This window comes from Eubalaena glacialis, chromosome 19, assembly GCF_028564815.1.
Source record: "Eubalaena glacialis isolate mEubGla1 chromosome 19, mEubGla1.1.hap2.+ XY, whole genome shotgun sequence".
Lineage (NCBI taxonomy): Eukaryota > Metazoa > Chordata > Mammalia > Artiodactyla > Balaenidae > Eubalaena > Eubalaena glacialis.
This window is the reverse complement of record NC_083734.1, coordinates 42,051,676-42,069,743: the sequence shown is the minus strand read 5'-3', so window position 1 is coordinate 42,069,743 and position 18,068 is coordinate 42,051,676. Positions and strand designations below refer to the sequence as shown.

The 18,068-nt window shown below is 48.2% G+C and overlaps 1 protein-coding gene across 1 annotated transcript; it reads right to left on the bottom strand.

The window, feature by feature from the left end:
• Positions 1-16,689: 16,689 nt before the first annotated feature.
• Positions 16,690-16,959, bottom strand: LOC133080052 (V-type proton ATPase subunit e 1-like). Its single transcript, XM_061175899.1, has one exon. It carries the CDS (start codon positions 16,938-16,940, stop codon positions 16,701-16,703), a length of 240 nt encoding a protein of 79 aa, XP_061031882.1. The 5' UTR covers positions 16,941-16,959; the 3' UTR covers positions 16,690-16,700.
• Positions 16,960-18,068: the final 1,109 nt, after the last annotated feature.

Genomic DNA, 18,068 nt, shown 5'->3' with positions numbered 1-18,068 from the left:
GTCACCGATGCCTGCCAGGGGGTCAGGGAGGCACCTGTCTCATGTTTCTATCCGTCTCTGCTGTTTGCCAAGTGACACCATCATGCCCACTGCCTGAGAGGACCTCACATGGTGGGCAGATCCCCAGGGTGGGTTGACTGGGGCCAGCCCATCTGCACTTAGCCCAGACCTCCCACTCCCAGCTGAGCCCCCCAGCAGGTTTCTTAACCTCTCTGGATCTCAGCTTCCTTATCTGTTACATGGATGATAAAAAGAGGGTCCAAGGTGAGGGTGTGGAGCAGGGCTCAGCAAACATTTTTCATTTTTTTTTTTTTTGTCCGGGCCATGTGGCTTGAGGGATCTTAGTTCCCCAACCAGGGACTGAACCTGGGCCCTGGCAGTGAAAGCACCGAGTCCTAACCACTAGACCGCCAGGGAATTCCCTCAGCAAACTTTTTATGTAAAAAGGCAGATAGTAAATACTTTCAGCTTTGTAGCCCTTAAGGTCTTGGTCACAGCTACTCCAGAAGCAGTCATAGATATAAATGAATGTGCATGGCTGTGTTCAAATAAAACTTTATTTATGGACACTGAAATTTAAGTATCATATGATTTTCATGTGTCACAAAATATCATTCTTTTGCTTTTTTTTCCAAACCATTTTAAAATGTGAGAATGATTCTTAGCTTGCAGGCTGTACGCAAACAGGTGCGGGGAGCGGGGGCAGATTTGGCCTACGGGCGGTAGTTTGCTGAGCCCTGGATTAGAGCAGTGAGTAAGCTGGAGCAGGGCTTGGCACATAGCAAGTGCTCAAGAAAGTTTAGCTATTACCGTTCTTACCCCCACTGTACGGCGAGAAAGCAGAGATGTGGAGAGGTGAAGTGGCTTCCCAGGGTCATTGCGGAGTTAGTGGCAGAGCTGGGACTCCGACCCAGATCTCCTGAGTCCACATTCAGGGTGGTGGTTTCAACCCACTTAGAAAAATGCTCAAGGAGGGAAGAGTCTGGTGGTATCTACGTCCCCTTTTCCAGGGCCCGCTACTTGCAGCAAGAAGTCTGGCTTCAGTCTGGGTGGCTAGTTTTGCCTGCTGAATCAGAGAACGCCTTGCATCCATGGAGTGCATTTTTACCCTTCAAAGCCCTTGGTCATCCTTAGTCTAAACGAAGTGACAAACGCTACTCTACACTCCTGTTTCCTAGGCTTCTTTTGTCCTATGGTGTCAGTGTGATGAATTTCTTGATGTGGATGCCATTAGGGGGCATCAAAGTGAACTTCTGATTCCATTTACATAAAGTTCAAAAGCAGGCAAAGCTAATCTGTGCCGTTTAGAAGCCAAGAGAGTGGTTACCCTGGGCAGGAGGCACGTGGGGGCCTCTGGGGTTCAGGAAATGTTCTGCCTCTTGATCTGAGAATGATCTTTGTGAAAAGGCATCGAACCTATACTTATGACCTGGGCACGTTTCTGGGCAGATGTTCTACTCCAATAAACTGTACAGAAAATAGCTCCAAAAGCATCTTGGGAAAAACAGCGAAATTTCGGTGAGTCTAGTTGCGGGAACAGGAAGGCCTTGCTGATGTCACCCAAGCCTTATTGCTCTGCTGGGGCAGAGAAGGACACTACTGATGAGACCGGAAGTTCACCAGCCCATACGCACCTTTCACCTTAACATATAAGGTGCTAGTCTTGATTCCCTGGAGCACAGAAAATGTGTGGGTATATATGTGAGAGTGTGTAGTGTGTGTGCAAGTGTGGGTGGGTGTGATTGTGCTTGTGAGTGTATGTGAGACATGTGTGTGTGTGAGCACCACTTAAAAATGGGCCCCAGAAGCTTTCCTCTCCCTTTGGAGTTCGGATGTGGGACCTGGGCGGGGGTGTGTATACACATACTTAGCCTGTGCCACACGTGGAGTTTCTGGGACTCATCTCCCTGGTGTGAGCGCTTGGCCCACAGCGCTGCTATTCCTCCTGTGGATAGCCTTTATGTGTTTTTTATAATACACAGATTTTGTAATGATGCAGATTTATGCAGAGAAAATGGCTTCTGGTAACTGGCTGACCCTTTTAACCATTGTTTATGTGGGTGGATCTCAGGCCCTCTATTTGTTTCTGGAGGGTTTGCTGGAATTCTCTCTGAAATGTGCTGAGCTTCCTGCCTAGGAGAAGAAATTGATTTAATTTATTAACTCAGATGATTAAATTCTCTCATTCACAGGAAGCAAAACACAGATTTTGCATTACAGGAGCCTGAAGGAGAGAGGGAGGGATGGAGAAGATTGAAACATGGTGATTCTAGCTAGAGCTGGAAGAGAACTTCTCTCCGTTGGAAGGAGTTTCACATTTGGACCAAAAGGATTGGTCTTTGGGGCCTTTCTGTGAAAAAGAGCTGATGTCGTTGACCAGATTTGAGAAAGAACATTCCTGTCCTTCCACCAATATCACCCTTTTGGACTCCTCCGGACCGAAGTCCCCTAGTCCCTACCTTCAGCAGCAGACCATGCCTACTGAACTCCACCCCTGCTTAACTCCCTCTCCCTCCCTTGAACTTGACTTTTCTAGTTCCAAGGGCACGCCATGCCCCTGCATGTTTCTCTCTACTGCCTGGAACATCCTCCTTCACCCTCAGCCCACTTGGTGAACCCTAATTTGTCCTTAGCTCAGCTCAGATGTGGTGTTTTATGAGATGCTTTTCCGTCTCCTCTCCCTTGCAAATATCTCGACTCTGGTGCTTACCACACATAGCTGTAATTCTTTGCACATGTGTTTTTCTCCCACATTGGGCCACAAGTTACTCCTGGGTAGAGACCCTGTCTTGTTCATCTCTGAATCACCGAATCCCAGGGCAATGCTTGCCTCAGAGGAGATGCTGGGTGAATAGAAGCTTCCTGAATGAATGAATGAATGAATGGGCACACAAGTGTGGGGTAGGGAACTGAACGAACTCCAGAGGTCTCAAATGCAAACACACAGACATGTACATGGCTGGGCAAATGCGCACTCCCTGCCCCTCACTCGCTGAGTTGAATTGTGTCAGTCAATTCTTTTTTTTTTTTTTTTGGCCTCGCCGCGTGGCATGTGAGATCTTAGTTCTCCGACCAGGGATCAAACCCGCGCTCCCTGCATTGGAAGTGCAGAGTCTTAACCACTGGACCGCCAGGGAAGTCCCATGTCAGTCAATTCTTGTTTTGCACACGGCGCTTGGCTTTCAGAAGGGCTCTGGGTAGTAGCGGCTGTCCTTTCAGACAAGGTCTACCTGAGTCTAAAACAGCACAAGACGAGGGTGAAAGGTGGGACTGGAGGGGCATTCCGATGTGGGGCAAGACCAAGTCGGGGGACTTGGTGCTCTGGGAGCCTGGCCGGAACTGGGCCGCTCTGCACGCGGTCACAGGCTGGGGTGGGAAGGCTTGTGGGGGAAAGGGTTAGATCAGTGACCCAGAATAGAGAAGGATCAAAGGCTGCCTGGACAGATGCTATCTCTCCATGGATGAGTGTCCCCACAGGCACCGGCGGCTCCTCTGCGCTCAAGTGCTTGCTCGCCACGGAAGCTCTAGTGAGAACACATACGAGCACCTGGCACGGAAAACGAATGAATGAAAGAATTCATTGTCTGAATTGGGCACGTGATTTTTACATCCTTGGGACTCATGTTTTCTCACCTGGAAATTGAGGGTGTGGAACTACGGGAGCCTTTCCAGCTCTGCTCTCGCCTCACTCTCCTCTGTGTTGATTAGTGGCCCATGCGCTGCATAGACATAAATAATCATATACTGACATTAAATATTAATTTTGCCTTCTCCCTCTTGGTACCCCCTTGGGCTCTCAGCACAGGAGGATGGAGACTGTGGAGGCAGACAAGGGAAGGTTTCAATTTTTGAGTTGGCCACTAGCTAATTGTGTGATTTAGGGCAGGTTCTTTTAGAAGCTGCTGGCTCCTCCTTGAAGTAGGGATACTACACATTCTACTGATCTCTCAGAGATGTGAGCATGAAGCGAGATAATATATTCAAAAGGGTTTTGCAACCTGTCAGTGTTACTAAGGTGGCATTCTTTATGATGATCCCACACAGTGGGGTCTCAGTAAACGCTCACAAAATGAAGGAGTTTCTGGATTTGCCTCTATCTTTAGTCAAGCTCTGCTAACGTTAATTCCCGTGTGTGTGTGTGTGTGTGTGTGTGTGTGTGTGTGTGTGTGTGTTTAAGGGCCTTCATCCCCATGCTGCCGGGAGCTTGAAGCAGTGCAGCCAGAAGTTCTCCATCATTCCTTAAAGCCCAGCAACTAAGTGCTGCAACTTTGTTCCTCCCATAAGTCAATAGAACCAGTGGGAGTGGGGAAACAAAGGAGCCCTTAGCAGGTAGGAGCAAGTCGGCTCAGTCTCCGTGCAAGTCACCACCAATAAAACCTAATCAATGCAACCCCTTTTAAGTTGGTTGGATCAGTGACCCAGAAAATAGCTCCCCTGCAGAAAAGGAAATGATAGTCAATAAACTGAGATGTCGATGGGAAAAATCTATTAAAGCGAGTGAGATATCAGGAGACCTCTGGTGTTAACGGAGACCCTTTGGAACGGAGCCACGGATAGAGAGTGGGTTTTTAACCCTCTCGAGGCCAGAGTTGCCTCTGCGCCAGCTCAGCTTCTGGTGCTTTGCTCGACCCTGCATCTCCCCAAATGGTATGGAGGAGCCCATGATGTGATGAGTGCTTTGTGCTGCTTGGCCATTCAGTGTTCCCTCCTAGATGGTCGGCAGGTGGGGCTGGTTCGAGGCTCTGTCTGGGGGGCTGCCCTAGAGATGATCCCTCTCTGGCCCACAGGGAAAGGAGCTGGGGGGGGTCTCTGCTCCCTCAGTTATAACAGCTGCTCTGACCTGGGTGTGTGGAACCAGATGCCTCACCCTGGGCCAGATGTGCTGCCACCACCCTGCCAATTAACAAGGCTTCTCTCCTCTGGAGTTTACCAGGAAACGCAAGCTGTCCCCGAGAAACCGTTCCGCGATAAGGTCAAGTGTTCTCCTGGCCTGCACACGGCGCCAGCGACTCTTCAAGCTCCCCGTGATCAAGTAGGGCAGGGGATGAGGGACATCGTGGTGGGTTTCAGGGTAAAGCTGTGTTGAATCCAGAAAATTGTGGGAGCACATGGGCAGGCGGGTAGCTCTCAGAATGGTGTGTACGTGTTCCGGGATTGCTGGATAGCCCACCCCAGGCCCTTGTCCTATGCCCATCATGACCGCTGGCGCTGAGCTGTGCGGACTGTATCTGTGTGTGCAGGTGCTGCTCAGGCCTCTTGGAACGAAGGCTGCTGTTAAGGAAAATCACCATTGTATCACGCTCAACGGACAGTGACGATGTCTAAGATGAAGGACATTTGGATATGCTGCTCTACTGTGAATAAATAGGAAAGTGTTGGAGTTAGTTTAAAGGGGGGCTTGTTGATGTGGAATTGGGGTGAACTAGAGCGGGCCAGCTTGGGGGCAGAGAGTTATGGGAGTAAGACCTTGGCTGTACTCTTCCTCCTCTCATTTGCCTTTGGACAGAGACTTTTGCTGGTTAACTTTGTGTCCAGTCACTACACCGCATCCTTTATGTTATTATTATTGTTATTGCTATTGTTTAATCTTTGAGTTTTACAGTCTTCTTCTTTGTTTTTTTTGTGGCCATGCCGCTCGGCATGCAGGCAGTGGAAGTGCGGAGTCTTAACCACTGGACCACCAGGGAAGTCCCTGCAGTCTTCTTTTGGAAGTAGAGTCATACAGCCATAGTATTTACGCCATCCCGGTGTTAGCGGGCTCTAGGGGAGATATTGGCAGTGGCTTGGTCCATCTGGGACATGTCCATGGTTCATGGGTGGGTTTTTATGTCCCAAGGGGCCAAAAAGCCCACAAGAATAAGATAAGATTACTGGATGAGACAATTACAGACAAATATCTCCAGACTGGGGTTAAAGGTCATTCTAAATATAGCTTTTTTTTTTTTTTTAATTGAAGTATAGTTGGTTTACAATGTTGTGTTAGTTTCAGGTGTACAGCAAAGTGATTCAGTTATATATATATATATATATATATATATATATATATATATATATATATATATATAAAATATTCTTTTTCAGATTCTATTCCCTTATAGATTATTACAAGATATTGATATAGTTCCCTGTGCTATACAGTAGGTCCTTGTTGGTTATTTATTTTATTAAATATAGTATTTAGAAGCCATGATCTGGGTGCTAGGAGTGCTCATTGCTATTGCGGTGTCACTGTTCCCAGCCCTCTCAGTGGGGAGAGTTAGGGAGTGTGTGTACATCCACATTTTCAATTATAGGCATACCTCAGAGATATTTCAGGTTTAGTTCCAGACCACTGCAAAAAAGTGAATATTGCAATTAAAAAAAAAGGATCTGGAGGTTTTTTTAAAAAAAGATAATTTAAAACAGGGGTCAACAAAACTTTAGGCCAAATATGGCCTGTTGTTTTTGTGAATAAAGTTTTGTTGGAACACAGCCGCGTAGCTCTCTCCTTCCATCTTTCCTGATGATAATCACATTGCTTGAGAGGTGTCAGCTGTTATGGTGGTTACATTTGGTGGGGATTGTGAAAGATTTTTTTTTTTTTTAATATTTATTTATTTGGCTGCTGGGTCTTAGTTGTGGCACGTGGGATCCACGTTATAGCATGCGGGATCTTTTTTTTTCCCTGGCAGTGCACGGGCTCTTCTTTGCGGCATGCGTTAGAGCATGTGGGCTCAGTAGTGGAGGCGCATGGGCTTAGTTGCCCCGGGGCATGTGGGATCTTCGTTCCCGGACCAGGGATTGAACCCATGTCCTCCTCTGTATCGGAAGACAGATTGTTTTTTTTTTTTTAATATTTATTTATTTATTTATTTTTGGCTGTGTTGGGTCTTCGTTTCTGTGCAAGGGCTTTCTCTAGTTGCGGCAAGCGGGGGCCACTCTTCATCGCGGTGCGCGGGCCTCTCACTGTCGCGGCCTCTCTTGTTGCGGAGCACAGGCTCCAGACGCGCAGGCTCAGTAGTTGTGGCTCACGGGCCTAGTAGCTCCGCGGCATGTGGGATCTTCCCAGACCAGGGCTCGAACCCGTGTCCCCTGCATTGGCAGGCAGATTCTCAACCACTGCGCCACCAGGGAAGCCCGGAAGACAGATTCTTAACCACTGGACCACCGGGGAAGTCCCCTGTGAAAGATGTTCTAATGTGTTTGAGGAGGTAACTGATTAGCAACTCTATGAGGATAAAATTTTTGGATCTGGGCTTATTTTGCTCCTAGGGTGCAGGAATGTCAGGAAAGGAATCACTTTTCCTGAGAATATGAGAACCAGATGGGTCTCTGTCTTCATTTGCCACCTCAGGTTGGTCACGGCCTCTGGGAGGTGGTGGTGAGGTTTCCACTAGTGGTGACAGAATAAATTGACAAACTGTTGCGGACACACGATTTGAGTTATGGGTTCCTCTGAGTCATGGGTTCATGCCTTTGTTAGGATCTGGAGGTTTTCTTTGGCACTTAAGGTAACATTCTGGAAGCTTCTGATGTGCCCCATTTGCCTGGTGAGCCCAGAGCCTTGGGTGAGGTTTCATCTATTCCCATTCCTGGAGCAGGGCAGGGCTGTTCCTTAGATACCTTGCTCCCTCCTCCCCTTCAACTCAGTGACTCCCCAACTTAAGAGGCCTGTGAATATGGAGTCTGAAATATCTGAGAAAAATTAGCTACCCCCATTGCCTGAGCTTTGAGGTCCGGTTGTCTTTGACTTTCAGGGTAATCTCTTTCTGTGTGATTTTGGGCAAGTCACTTCACCTCTCTGAGCCTCAGTCTCCTCATCTGTAAAATGAAAGCCAATTATATCTTCCTCACAGTGTTATTTTCAGGATCAAACAAGACGATGTTTGTAGAACATAGTATTTACCACAGTAACTGGCACATAGTAGGAGCTTGGAAATGGTAATTCCTTTCCTTATCTAAGACAGGATCATATTTACAACGAGTGTCCCATGTTACAAACTGTAAGAGAGACATTTTTGGAAACAGAGCCCCCGTTGATAAGAATATGTCTCTGTTACAGGAGGAGGGTGGGGTGGGATTCAAGCTTTGACCGCAAGGGCGCCAAATTGAGGCCTCCGCTGGGAGTTATGTGTTTCTGCCACAAGGTGGCAGTGTTGGCAAACACACAACATCCCATGCGCTGCAGAGAGGCCCAAGCCAGAAGAATTTTACCTCCAATTTAAATTATTTTAAGAATGGGAGTGCTTTTAGAGATCACCTAATCCCATGATTGGACACCTTGGGAAATGAAGGCCCAGAGAGGGGAAGAGCCCAAGATCACAGAGCAAGTCAGTGGTAGAGCTGGGTTCACAATTGATCTAGGATTCTTGACTTGATTCATTCAACACACCTTTGTCATCCTGCCTTTCCCATCACGTTCTTTGCCTCAGGGTGAGGGGTCGGCGGGGCGGGGGAATTACGAGGGCTTCAGAGCCCTTGCTTCAGTCTTAGCATCTCCGTTTTCAGAGGCACTAACAGGAGCCCCCAAAAGATTTACATAATCACCGGAAGTAAACCGAGAGATCCCAGAGTCCCCCAGATCTTAACTGCATATCCCTCACCTCACTTACCTTTAGTTAGTATCCTAGTGACAGAGGCAATAAGAAAACCATTTTTCCTCCCCTCCCCCTGCGATAGTCTGGTCTTTTGTTAAATCCAGCGTGAATGGATGGCCCAGCTCTGGTTTGCCCGCTCTTTCACAGGAAGGACCCCAGTCTAGCTGTATTTGTCACAGCTCGACCTGCAGTTGATTTGGCTTCTGCTCTATGCTAGGAACCAGGTGAGTGCTGATGGCCCCACCCTCACTGGGTGATGCTGGTAGATGATGGTTACATCTCCCAACTCACAGCTAAGGAAGCAGAGGCTCAGAGAGGAGAAGTAACTCACCCAGGGTCACGCAGGATTTCCAGATTCTGAGCTTCTGCTCTTTCTAGGCTGGTCCAGTAGGGGGGTGGTGGTGGTGGATGGAGATGGCCCACCTTTGGGATTTGTGTCCTCATACCAGGTGCTTTGTCCTGCCATGGAAGATCCCTGAGCGGTAGGTTCTGTGCGCAGACTCCTTCCCTCCTCCGATCTCGCCCCCTCCCTACTGCAGCTTCTCACGGGTTCCTTTCCAGAGCAGTCACGGGCTGAATAGGTTGCTAGTAGAAATGTGGTTTTCAAATTTGGGAAATCTCCATTAAGTCCTTTTATTTAAGGAGGATGTCATTATCACGCCTCCCCTAGGACTATTAGGGTTCTATTAGGCAAGGCCGCAGACTTCCTAGGTACTGTCTGGGGTCTGATTCCTGGGCAGGAAAATGCGAGACAGGAAGAAGGGGAGGCAGGAGGGGGAGAGAGAACAGGGGATGTGGAGGGGCTGGAGGAGAAGGAAGAAAGGAGGAGAAAGAGTGAATTAAGGCAGGAGTGAGGACTGAGAGAGACACGCAAGGGCACACGCACCCCTTGCTCCCTGAGGTGTGGGGAGAGGGCAGAGACCCTGGACCTCTGGGCCACCTGCTAGAGGGTTGAAGATTAAACTGGAGGGGAGATGCCCACCCCTCCTTCTTTCACCCTTTGGAGCAGACAACACAGGCCTTCCTGTCTTCCAGGTGCCAGTCCCGCCTCAGGGCTCCAGGTTCAGACTTGGCGGGGGGCACCCTCTGTGAGGGAGAGAAGAAGATGCCCAGGGAAGGTACTTCTGGAAACTGTGTCTGGGCTCGGGGCGTTGGTCTTCTTGATGACTCCAGTGAACACACTTTTCCTATTCTCTGCCCTTCTCTCTAGAAGGTAAGCTTGAGAAAAGCAGGACCTTCTCTCTGCTCTTGGCTGTCTTCTGGGCTCCTAGAGCAGTGCCGGGCACATAGTAGGTGTTTGCTAAATGTTTGTGGGATGAATAATGAACAATGGATGAAGAAATAATTCCACAGGTTCCCTATCCTCTCCCTTGTAGAGTTTAAAACAGCCTTCCGGTTCGAATGGATCTTCTCTCTGTTCTCAGCAAAGGCAGTGATCCTTGATGCCTTCAGATTATCCTCTGAGACACACACACACACACACACACACACACACACACACACACGGGGTTCAGGGTTTAGGGAAGGTCAGGAACCGCATGGTAAGCCGCTGACACTGGCTTGGCCACGAGAGACAGAAAAAAAAAAAAAAAGCCTCTCCTGGGACTTGCCTGTTAGGGGGTTACCAGCAGCAGACTGGAAGTAGTTTTAACCTCTGGGCAGGAAGGCTGCTGCTCTTCGGACAAACATCCTGGCTGGGAAATCCCCTGGCCTGGGTGGGTCCCTGGGGCCTGGCAGCCTTGCTCCATGCCATCCTGGCCTCTGCAGACCTTCCCCTGGCTCCCAGCTTGAGGCCAGGCACCCCCCCCCCCCACCCTCAGGAGCCCGGGGAGAGCTAGCTCAGGCCCCTGGAGCTCCTGTGCAGAAGTGATTAATGAGGCAGACAAGTCTTTCTTCCCCAGCTGTGTCAACACGCCCCAGGCCGCCTGGAAGTGGCCCTGTTAGCTGCAGGTATGGGAAGCAGCCCCAGGCCTTCTTTATGCCTGTTCTCCCCTCACCAGGGGCTCCCTTTAGGGCCCTGGGCCTCCCACTGGGCCATCCGAGTCCTGATGGTGATGATGATGATGATGATGATGATGATGATTTTATGATGCTACAGCACTTGATATTTGCAGAGGGCATGGCCCTCCTTTTCCTCAGCTTCTCTTTCCAGCTGCCAGAGCCAGTGGCTTGTGTATGACTACGTTTGGGTCACAGGGAGCAACTGAACTATAGTTGCCGGAGCTTATGCCACCTCCTCTGTGAAGCCTTCCTTGATCACCCTGGCAGGCTTTGTGCATATCCCCATCCTCCAGTCACTGCCGGGTGTTTTCACTGCGTGGGGAGCACATCTGTTTCCCTCACTGCTTCCTTAAGGGAGGAGACTGTGTGTTTTTCTGGGTCGTATTCATTTTGTACCTGCAGCCCTGTTCCCCCACATCCCCGTTCTCACAGCAGCCTAGCGCAGCGCTTGGCACGTGCTAGGATAAATACTTATTGAATGAACAAATGACCTTTAGATCTGGAAAGATTTGAAATTCCAGGGCTTTGGTCTGTCTGTGGTTCTGATTCCCTTGTGTTCGAGCTGGTCCAAATCCGCCTATGACCACACATCCTGCCTCTGGCCCCAGCTCGTCCTCATGGGGCTCTTAGCGGTTGCCACCCAAGGAACTCTGATGGAGCAGCAGATCGTGAACGTGTGCTGCGGGGGGGTGGGGGAGTAGTGAGGTTGGAGTGGGGAGGTCAGGAAGCTAGAAACAGTCATATGATGTTTTAAAAAATAAACCTGAAATTTTGGAATAATTTTATTTTTAAAAAATTTATTACTATTATTATTTTTTGACTGCGTTGGGTCTTCATTGCTGCACGCGGGCTTTCTCTAGTTGCGGTGAGCTGGGGTTACTCTTCGTTGCGGTGCGCGGGCTTCTCATTGCGGCAGCTTCTCTTGTTGCGGAGCACGGGCTCTAGGCGTGTGGGCTTCAGTAGTTGTGGCACGCGGGCTCAGTAGTTGTGGCTTGCGGTCTCTAGAGCGCAGGCTCAGTAGTTGTGGCGCATGGGCTTAGTTGCTCTGCAGCATGTGGGATCTTCCTGGACCAGGGATCGAACCCGTGTCCCCTGCATTGGCAGGCAGATTCTTAACCCCTGGGCCATCAGGGAAGTCCCTTGGAATAATTGTAGATTAATAGAAAAGTTGCAACAATAGTACAGAGTCCCGTATACCCTTTAGCCCAGTTTCCCCTCATGTTAACATCTTATATAACCAAGGTACTTTAATTAAAACTGAGAGATTCACATGGGTACCTTACTAGTAATTAAACTCCTGTCTTTATTTGTATTTTGCCAGTTTTTCCATCAATGTCCTTTTTCTGTTCCAGGCTCTAATCCTGGATCTCACATTGTATTTAGCCCACATGATTTGGAAGTTGATGTTTTATTTAAAAATTCATGTGTGTCGCTCTCTTCTTCATAATCCATCTGGGTTGATTTTATGTGAGAATAAAGCTTCTCCCAGCCAAATATTCCGGTAAACAATTGTCACTGTGTTTGTTTCTCGTGGCTTCTCTGGCTATTCTGCACACTGCTGTGGATCTTCGGGGAGTGAAGCATGATCCCAAGAGGACAGTCTCACGGCGTCTTCTGGATTCACAATATTAAAATCTGCTGACTGCAGTTCTGATATGAACAAGAAACAGGGATCATTGGGCTGATCTAGGGCTGGGGACAGCAGAGGGGTGGGTGAGAAAGGATGAATGTGAGGGTATTTGGGGGAGGTTTGGGGAGAAGGGGGATCTTGGGGTGGTAGCCCGGCGTTTCCTGAGAGGCAGGGACATGATGTTTGATCTGTGAGTAGAATTGTCCTGGGTTCCCCTGGTTCGTTGGTCCTCCGCCTGTGTCTCTCTCTCTTTTCTATCTTTTCACATGGGTATCTATTTGCAGCATCACAGTTGGTCTTGGTTTTGCTTGCATTCCTGGTCAGCTGGAATAATTAGAGTTAAAAGACGAACATTACTCCCGCTCTGAGGAAGACAGGATCTTCCTGTGCAGCGAAGGCTTTGGAGGCCCGAAGGGCTGGGGGAGGAGGAAGCAGAATACAGGCGGGGTGATGGGTCAGTTAAGGCCCCTGCTCTTCGCCCTGCCCCCCCCGCCCCCCCCCCCCCCGACCCACTCTCCTTCTGGTGCAGGTCTCTGTCCAGTGTCCGCTGATGTCATTTCCACGCTTCTGGTTTCTAAGTCTCACTGCTTCAAGAGATAGACAGGCTGGTGGGGCTGTGGGAGGATGTGGGAGGGAAGGCATTTGAAGTTTGGTTTTGGAACTCTGGCTCCTTTTGAAAGAATAGCCAGTGACTTCCGGGAGAGCCCTCGGCAGGCTGGCTGTTCCGGTCAGGGCCTGGGTGGAGGTGGGAGGAGGGGGAGTGGGAGGCTAAGGATGGAAAACCCCTCCCTGGCTGGGTGGGCCTGAGGCCAGAGGGCCAGTCCACACCCTCAGGCTTCCACCCCACGGCTCCCAAGGCCTCGTACTTTTTGGTAGGCGGAGGCCTGCAGAAGGCCAGCACCAAGTCAAAAACTTGGGCTCCCCGGAGCCCGCAGACACCAGTGTATTAGGGGGTCAACTCTTCTCATCTCTGTGTGGAGGGAGCCAGGATGTGTGTTGGGGAACAGGGAGAATTTCCCACCATCTCCATCGTTCTCTGCTACGAATCCACTTCCTGGTGCATATGTGATAATCTCGAAGGTCCATAGTAGATGCTCAGTGCCTTCAGAACCCTTGAATGGTGGTTTGAAACCTCACCATTTCCCACCTCCAGTTGTCCCCCCATTTCAGACCATGTCGGCTGGTTTAGAAAGGAACACAGGTTTATTGTGCTAGGTGTGTTTCAGGGTGCTTGCCTGCCCATCTCATTGCAGACTCTGTAGGAAGTGCTGGGTTTAAAAGCGGAGGGGGCATTCATTCGCATGAACTTTTGCTGGAGGCAAACATCCTGTTCGAGTCATTAGCTTCCCAGAACTTCTCGAACTCACCATCCACCTCCTCACCTCCCACGAATTCCTCAAGCCTCTTCCCACCAGCCCATGGAAACAGATGTGATAGTCTGTGGATTTAGTGGAGATGCAGATTTTGAAGTTGCTCTTACTAGAGACGCCAATGACCTCCTCGTCTTCAGGCTACGGTTTGGTTCTCGTCTTCATGTCCTCACCACTCTGCTGCATAGAACCGTTTCTCTTCCTTTTGTCTCTCAGTCCTCCTGGTCCCTTGGATATCACTCTTTCCCGCTCTTCCTCCTCCCGGATCTCCTCGCTGGTCCCTGGTCTCCCTCATCTCTTTCCACTCTTCCTCTGCCAACCTCTCATCTTCAGCTCTCTTTTCCCTAGACCCTTCCTCTGGCTCAGCTCACCTGAGATCTCCACACAGCGATATCTCCAGCCTAAACTTCCCCTTGAGCCCATCATATCTCATTTGGTTATTTCATCTGCACATCTACCATCCACTCAGAGTCAACAAGTCCTAAATGGAGCGCATCCTCTGTTCCCCAATTTGCCCCTCCTCCCATATTCCCCTGTTTTGTTTGCTGTACATAATCACCTAAAACAGAAACCTGGAAATCAACAGAGACTCCTCCCTCTCCCTCATCCTTCATGTCTACTTAGTCCCAAGTTGTGTAGCTTCTCATCAGAAATCTCTTTAACTCCATCCCTGCTCTCCCTCCCCGCCACCGCTGTCTTGGTTCACACTTTTATCATTTCTCCCTTGGATTATTGCACAACATCCCAACTGACTTTTCTACCTCCAGATGCTTCCAACTTCAGTCCCTCCTCTCCTTGGCTGCCAGCATTCTCTTTCTAAAAACAGATCAAAAATGCCATTTTCTGCCTAAAAGCTTCCAATGGTTTCCCATTGCCAAGAGAGTAAGATTCAAATTTTTATCTTAGCACACAGGGCCTTTCGTGGTCTACGCCGAGTTTATCTTACCATCTACCTCTCCCGTCACTGACCCTCCTGCACGCTTTGCCCCGCCATCCATGCCTCTCCCCATCTCCAATCATGCTGCCTTTTTTCACACTCTGCCTTTGCACGTACAGATTTGCTAGGGACGGAATGCTTGTGTCCTCCCAAAATTCATGTTGAAATCCGAATCCCCAATCTGATGGTGTTTAGAGGTGGGGCCATTGGGAGGTGATTAGGTCATGAGGACAGAGCCCTTATGATCAGATTAGTGCCCTTATAAAATGAGACCCCATAGAGCTCCCTCGCCCCTTCTGCCATGGGAGGACATGGTGAAAAGAGCCATTTATGAACCAGGAAGTGGGCGCTCAGCAGACACCAAATCTGCCAGCACCTTGATGTTGGACTTTCCAGCCTCCAGAACCATGAGAAATACATTTCTGTTTATAAAACCACCCACCTGCTCTATTTTTGAACAAACTAAGACAAGGCTGAACAAACTAAGACAAGGTCCTTTTCTGAAAAGCACTAGTCCATCTGGCACGATTCTACTTGGATAGAATTCAAGGCCCTGCTCTGCAAAACCTCCCCTCACTCTCAGCTAAATATCAATAGTTGTCCCCTCTAAATTCCCACATTCCTTTGTCTCTAAAGAGCACATGTCACTTCATCTTGCATTTATTTTTCTATGTCTGTCTGAGTCTATTGGATCTTGAGGCCAAGGATCACGAAGGATTCAACCAATGCCCAGCAGCATCTGGCATATACAGGTATTCAGCTGATGTCTGTTATTGAAGGAAGGAAGGAAGGAATGAACAAATGAATGAATGATTTTGGTCTGTGTCTGGGCCTAGCTTTTTCTAATCTGTGGGTATCAACTGCTGTGGGGGGCAGGGGGTTGGGAATAAATTTCTCACATGCTGTTTATCACCATCTCCCCAGGACGGTGCCCAGTTGGTGGATCAGAGTGTTCGTGGATCAGATGTCCAAAAGGTCTTGGGTTTGGGCTGACTTAGATTTCTTTGAAGTGAAAAGCAACAAATAAGCATTCTTCTCTCCATTTTACAGATGAGGCAACTGAGCTTAGAAAGCTTGCTAAAGCACTATTCACAATAGCCAAGACATGGAAACAACCTAAACATCCATTGACAGATGAATGGATAAGGAAGATGTGGTACATATATACAATGGAATACTATGCAGCCTTAAAAAAGAACGAAATAATGCCATTTGCAGCAACATGGATGCAACTAGAGATTATCATACTAAGTGAAGTAAGTTAGAAAGACAGAGACAAATACCATACGATATCACTTACACGTGGAATCTAAAATGTGACACATATGAACCTATCTAAGAAACAGAAACAAAATCAGGGACAAAGAGAACAGACTGGTGGTTGCCAAGGGGAAGGGGGGTTGGAGAGGGTAGGAGCGGGAGTTTGGGGTTAGTAGATGCAAACTGGTATATATAGAATGGATAAACAACAAGGTCCTACTGGAAAGCGCAGGGAACTATATTCAATATCCTGTGATAAACCATAATGGAAAATAATATGAAAAAGAATATATATATATATATATATGTATAACTGAGTCACTTTGCTGTACAGCAGTAATTAACACAACATTGTAATTCAACTATACTTCAATAAAAAATAGATTTTTTTCCATAGAAAGCAGAAAAAGAACTCATTCCAAAAGAGGACAGAAATAAGAAATTCATCCTGAAAATATACTTTGGTATAATTCTGGTGGGACAGATTTTCCCTCTGAACATGTTCTCTTACTGATGGCCCCACTGGAGCCTTACTGTCACGTAACAGTTTTTAAACACGTCTCTGATTCTCATGTTGTGAGCAGGCAGGAACCATCTTCAAATCCACAGTTTCCGAGGAGGAGTAATGTTATTTCTCAGAAGAACAGCACTTTCTATCTTGGAAGAGTACATAAACATTTTATAGAGGCAGCACAGTTTAGTTTCGATAGGCACATCATTCATCAAAGTGTAAAAAATGTGATAGGAAAAAATACTGCATTGTAGAATAAGATATTCAAATGTGGTGGGAACGTTTAAGGCAGCTGATGGCCAAAGTGGGCGAGTCAAGGAAGGTGGTCTGCGTATGGAGGTGATTTTGCATCCAGAGGAGTTCTCTTCGTGACCTCAGCGACTGAGCACTGGCGAGCAGGTCTTCCTCCTCAAGGTCAATGATGCTTGAGGTACCAGATGGTTTCATTTTTCAACTGTGGTCCAAAGAGAGGGTTGAGTTGGGCCAGAATTGCAATCAGCCAAAAGAGATAGCAGCAAACGGAACAGGTCACCAACATGGTGATGCTGAGTCCCCGGTTGGGAGCCTTTGGGATGAACCAGGGCACCAGGAAGCCGACGAAGCCCCAGAACACGCTGATCACGATGAGAGGCACCGTGAGGCCAGTATACGCCATGGTTGCTGCGGGAGGTGCCAGCCCCTGCCCTGCCGCCTCACTTTGGTCCCACCCCAAAAAATAGATTAAAAAAAAAAGAAAGCTTGCTAAACTCTTCCCAGGTCTACGGTAGCATCAGATTTTCCAAGAGACAGGGAGCCAGGATCTGTGGAGTCTCTTGGTTCTGAGTTGCTGACCAGCATGGAGCTCTCAGCACATGTGGTATCGGAGTGATCTCAAGCCAAATTCATATGGGTGTGTTGATCTCCGCAGGCCTGACCTCTTCTCCCTGGGGTTTGTACTCCAGAAAGGGACCCTCTGTGGCAGGCCCAGGTCTAGGATGAGGGGAGTGGGCACTTGCTATAGGCCCAAAACATAATGAGGCACCAAAAAACCCAGTAATCAAGAGAAATGAAATTTAACACAATATTCAAAAAAATCAGCAAACTACAGCCCATGGGCTGGCTGCCTGCTTTTTATTTTATTTTATTTATTAAGTTTTTAAACATAAGTTGGTTTTTTTTTTTCACTTATGATTTTGGTAAAGACTTTAAAAAAAATTATTTATCTATTATTTTTGGCTGCTCTGGGTCTTAGTTGTGGCATGCAGGATCTAGTTTCCCAACCAGGGATCGAACCCTGGCCCCCTGCACTGGGAGAATGGAGTCTTACCCACTGGACCACCAGGGAAGTCCCTGCCTGCTTTTTTTTTTTTTTTTTTAAACATCTTTATTGGAGTATAATTGCTTTACAGTGGTGTGTTAGTTTCTGCTTTATAGCAAAGTGAATCAGCTATACATATACATATATCCCCATATCTCTTCCCTCTTGCGTCTCCCTCCCACCCTCCCTATCCCACCCCTCTAGGGGGTCACAAAGCACAGAGCTGATCTCCCTGTGCTATGCAGCTGCTTCCCACCAGCTATCTATTTTACATTTGGTAGTGTATATATGTCCATGCCACTCTCTCACTTCGTCCCAGCTTACCCTGCCCCCTCCCTGTGTCCTCAAGTCCATTCTCTACATCTGCATCTTTAATCCTGTCCTGCCCCTAGGTTCTTCAGAACCATTTTTTTTTTTTTTTTTAGATTCCATATATATGTGTCAGCATACGGTATTTGTTTTTCTCTTTCTGACTTACTTCACTCT

What these genes read in the sequence shown, in the direction of transcription:
- LOC133080052 (XM_061175899.1), bottom strand. Translation starts at nt 16,940, where the DNA reads ATGGCGTATACTGGCCTCACGGTGCCTCTCATCGTGATCAGCGTGTTC.